Source organism: Penaeus monodon, chromosome 2, assembly GCF_015228065.2.
Source record: "Penaeus monodon isolate SGIC_2016 chromosome 2, NSTDA_Pmon_1, whole genome shotgun sequence".
Classification (NCBI taxonomy): domain Eukaryota; kingdom Metazoa; phylum Arthropoda; class Malacostraca; order Decapoda; family Penaeidae; genus Penaeus; species Penaeus monodon.
The window spans coordinates 1,602,170-1,607,169 of record NC_051387.1 but is presented as its reverse complement, the minus strand read 5'-3'; the positions used below and the strand labels follow the sequence as shown (position 1 = coordinate 1,607,169).

Below are 5,000 nucleotides of genomic sequence, written 5' to 3'. Positions count from 1 at the left end.
ACCTCAGCATCATCGCCAAGTCGCATCTGAGGCGCTTGCGAGAACAGCACGGCCACATCCAGCTCATGTTCCTGGAGAAGAACACGAAGGCGTCGATGGTGGCCGTCAAGATCTTCCTGACCTTCGCCTGCTTCCAGTGGCCGTCGAGGATTATCAACATGCTCGTCGCTATCGGCTTTGGAGTCCTGGGGGGCAGCATACCCCAGTACTTTTTTCACGGCTGCACCCTCCTCGTCTCGATCTGCAACCCGTTCATATACTCCTACTTTAACAAAGACTTCAGTGCAGCGTTCAGAAAGCTGGTGCTGCGGAGGCGGGCGGTCGAAGCAGACGTTCGGGAGGAAGCAGCGGACCAGATCTTCGACAGGGCGGTGCCTCTTGCCTTACAGAGGGCGGCGGCGACGGCAGCGTTGGCGGAACCAGTGCAAGAGCACAAGGTCGACGTGCAACCAGTGCCAAAGAACAGGGTCGACGTGCAACCAGTGCCAAAGAACAGGGTCGACGTGCAACCAGTGCCAAAGAACAGGGTCGACGTGCAACCAGTGCCAAAGAAAAGGGTCGACGTGCAACATCCAAAGGAACAGGGTCGACGTGCAACCAATGCAAAAACAGGGTCGACGGAAAAGTGCAAAGAAACAAGCGTAGTGCCATCCAGTGAAGAAGAAGGTCGATTCCAATTGGTGAGATGACAGTTGATCTGAACGGCAAAGGACGCTGAAAAAAAGATAGTATAAAACAACTAGTCCTAAGCTCCAGTGAATTAACATGTTTTAAGAGTGATCAAAGAGTTCCTTTTTTAGATATCAAATTGTATTTTTTTCTGTATTAAAAAAAAAAGAAGAAGTATTATGTCACCATAGCAATATCATGTTATAACAAAAAGTTCAGAGTTATAGACGATTTTACATAAAGTACATGATAGTGTTTTGATAAAACATAATACAAAATCGTCTATATATAACCTACATAATTGATATTCTGATTTAATAATGATATTGCAATGATAATCGATATGTTACGATTGGCTAACAATACCTCATCATTCACTTATAAACATAAACAAATCATAACCATCATCATCATCGTAATGATTAATAAATATTCTCAGAACTCTAGCTTCCGCACTGTTCACTCCCTCCCTCCCTCCCCCTCTCCCTCCCTCCCTCCCTCCCTCCCTCCCCCTCTCCCTCCCTCCCTCCCTCTCCCCCAGTACTCACCGCCGTGTCATCCTCCGGGACGCCTTGAATGAAAGGATGCTCCAGAACCTCTAGCATTACCGGCCGGTGGTCTGGGTTCTTCACAAGGCACCTGAGGACGAATGATGATTTGTATTTCTGGATAATGGGATTCTTTTAATGGAGAAAGTTCTTGATTACTGATATTCTTGTATGACGAATTAAAAGAAGATTTTATTATTGTTATTATTTTTGGATGTCTTATATTTCGTCATTTAGTAAAGGATCAGTACTTATCGATATTTCGTCTGTTAGTAAAGTGGATAAGTATTCTTATCTCCAAATTTAACGTTACTTTGTAACGAATAGGTGAAAAAGGTGATCTCATTTCTAAATGTTAAGCAAGTATTCATTCAGACACGAAATGAAAAGAAAAAGGGAATAAAGACGATATATATATCAGTATATTGTACCTACTAGAAACAAAGTGACATAGAAATAAATATATAATTAGTATATATATTAATAATATGATAAAAATTATAATAACTAATAGTATATAATATATATATATATATATTATATATTATAATAATATATATATATATATATATATATTAATATATATATATATATATATATATTATTAATATATATATATAATATATATATATATATATATATATATATATATATATACATACGTATAAATATTAACACCACAAATAAACTGAATGTCCTTAGAAAAAGAGCGTGACGTCACCCACTCGGAAATGAAGTCCACGAAGTCCTGCGTCCAGTCGGAGACCCTCTTGAGCTGCGGAGGCGGGTTGCGGATGATCTGGAAGAGGGCGCGGACGGGGTGCAGATCCGCGTAGGGGGGGTCGCCGTCCCCCAGCTCGATGGCCGTGATGCCTGGAGGGGGAGGGGGAGGGGGTGAAGATGGGGGAGGGGGGGAGGGGTGATGATAGGGGAGGGGGGGGTGAGATGGGAAGGGATGAAGGTGAGAGGAGGGAAGGGGTGAAGAAGGGGAGGCGAGTGGGGGAGTGGGGGGGAGAGGGGGAGAGGAGGAGTTTCATTGGTTATTATCGTTTTTGTCATAATTATTATTACTGTTATTATTATTATTGTTATTATTATTACTAATATTACTTTTATGATTGCTATGAGTATTATCATCATCATTTATAATCATTATTATTGTTATTATTGCTATTATGATTATACATCCTCGTTTTCCGCTTACTCTCTCTCTCTCTCTCTCTCTCTCAAAGCACACACACACACACACAAACACACACATACTTTCTCTCTCTCTCTCTCTCAAAACACACACATACAGACACACACACATACATACACACACACACACACACATACATACATACACACACACACACACACACACACGCCTCTCTCTCTCTCTCTCTCTCTCTCTCTCTCTCTCTCTCTATATATATATATATATATATATATATATATATATATATATATCTCTCTCTCTCTCTCTATATATATATATATATATATATATCTATATCTATAAATATATATATATATATATATATATATATATATATATATATATATATCATTCTCTCTCAAAACACACACACTCTCTCTCTCTCTCCCTCTCCCCCCCCCTCTCTCTCTCAAAACACACTCACTTACCGAGCGACCAGACATCGCAGCGGTTATCGTAGTCAACGTCCGCCTTCTGTTCACACTCAATGACCTCCGGAGCCATCCAGAAGGGCGTGCCGACGGCCGTGCACCGCTTGCCCATGGTCGTGTCCAGGTGCCCGCACTGCCCTGTTAGTGCGTGGGGTGGGGGGGAGGGATTAATAAGGCTGGGGTACTGTTGAATTTCGATTGGGTTTTCTTTTTTTTTTTTTTATCTTTTGTGTGTGTTTGGGGTGGGGGGAGTTTTTTTTGTAAATAAGGCTTGGGTACTGTTGAATTTCGATTGGGTTTTCTTCATTGTCATATTGTTTTATCTTTTGTGTGTGTGTTAGTGTGTGTGTGTTAGGGTGTTACTGTGTGTGTGTTACTGTGTGTGTGTTAGGGTGTGTGTGTGTATGTATGTATGTGTGTGTGTGTGTGTGTGTGTGTGTGTGTGTGTGTGTGTGTGTGTGTGTGTGTGTGTGTGTGTGTGTGTGTGTGTATGTGTGTGTGTTTATAAATGTATTTTCATATTAGCAGAAGGTTGGGTTTGAGTATTGTTGAATTTTCTTCATATTTTTTACCTATTTTATATATATATTTATTTATTTATTATTATTATTTTTTGTATTTCTATTTATCGATGGAGTTTTATTTCTTATTTTCATTTTTATTCTTTGGAAAGAAGAAGAAGAAGAAGAAGAAGAAGAAGAAGAAGAAGAAGAAGAAGAAGAAGAAGAAGAAGAGGAGGAGGAGGAGGAGGAGAAGTTGGAGATAGAGGAGAAAAAAAGAAGAAGGATAAAAGAAGAAGGAGGAGGAGGAGGAGGAGGAGGAGGAGGAGAGAAAGAAGGAGAAGAAAGGAGGAGAAGAAAGAAGAAGAAGAAGAAGAAGAAGAAGAAGAAGAAGAAGAAGAAGAAGAAGAAGAAGAAGAAGGAGAAGGAGAAGAAGAAGAAGGAGAAGTAGAAGATGAAAAAGTAGAAGAGAAAGAAGAGGAGGAAGATATAGGAGAAGAAAAAGGAAAAGAAGAAAAAGAGGAAGAGGAAGAAGAAGAAGTTGGAGATATATGAAAAGAAGAAGAAGAAGGATAAGAAGGAGAGGAGGAGGAGGAGGAGGAGGAGGAAAGGAGGAGGAGCAGGAGGAGGAGGAGGAGGAGGAGGAGGAGGAGGAGGAGGAGGAGGAGGAGGAGGAGGAGGAGGAGAAGAAGATGAAGGAGAAGGAGAAGGAGAAGGAGAAGTAGAAGGAGAAGTAGAGGATGAAAAAGTAGAAGAGAAAGAAGAGGAGGAAGATATAGGAGAAGAAAAAGGAAAATAAGAAAAAGAAGAGGAAGAAGTAGAGAAAGAAGAAGTAGAAAAAGAGATAAAGAAAAAATGCTCAATTGCAAAAAATTCCTCTCCATTTCTTCTTCTTCTTCTTCTTCTTCTTCTTCTTCTCCTCCTCCTCCTCCTCCTTCTCCTCTTTCTTCTTCTTCTCCTCCATCTTCTTCTCTCCCATCTCCTTCTTCCCCTTCTCCTCCTTCCTCGCAACTCACCGAAATCAACCAACTTGACTTTTCCCTCGTCCGTTATGAGGATGTTCATGCCCTTGATATCTCTGTGGACCACGTGACCCGCGTGGAGATGCTGCACCGCCTGCGAGAGGAACGGAAGGGGCGATCTTAGGCACGCAAGGCAGGGCGTTTTGTATGTTTGCATTATTTTGATTATGGTATGGCTCATTCTTTTTATATGTTTATATTATTATGATGGTATTGATGTTGTTATTGTTATACTGTTGTTATTGTTATTATTATTGTTATTGTTATTATTACTAATATCAACATTATCATAATTATTATCATTATTATTATTATCTTACTTTTATTGTTATTATCATTATTACTATTATCATTATAATTATTGTTATCATTATCATCATTATTATTATTATCATTATTATCATCATCATCATCGTCATTATTATTATTATTATTATTATTATTATTATTATTGTTGTTGTTGTTATTATTACTACTATAATAATAATATAATAAGGGTGTGATGATGATGATTATTATCATTATAAATAATACTAATAGAAGTATCATTATTATTCTCACCATTATTTCTACAATTATCATAATAATATTATATCATCTTAATCATAGATCGCCATATCTTTTATTCG

At 38.9% G+C, this 5,000-nt stretch overlaps 1 protein-coding gene across 1 annotated transcript in view; it reads right to left on the bottom strand.

Annotated features, from left to right (window-relative positions):
- Positions 1 to 5,000, bottom strand: part of LOC119584520 (neither inactivation nor afterpotential protein C-like) — a 72,897-nt gene that overhangs the window by 46,527 nt on the left and 21,370 nt on the right. Inside the window, 4 exon segments of the mRNA XM_037933179.1 lie at positions 1,218 to 1,308; positions 1,943 to 2,090; positions 2,847 to 2,987; positions 4,366 to 4,465. Of these exon segments, the coding sequence (XP_037789107.1) occupies positions 1,218 to 1,308; positions 1,943 to 2,090; positions 2,847 to 2,987; positions 4,366 to 4,465 (480 nt within the window).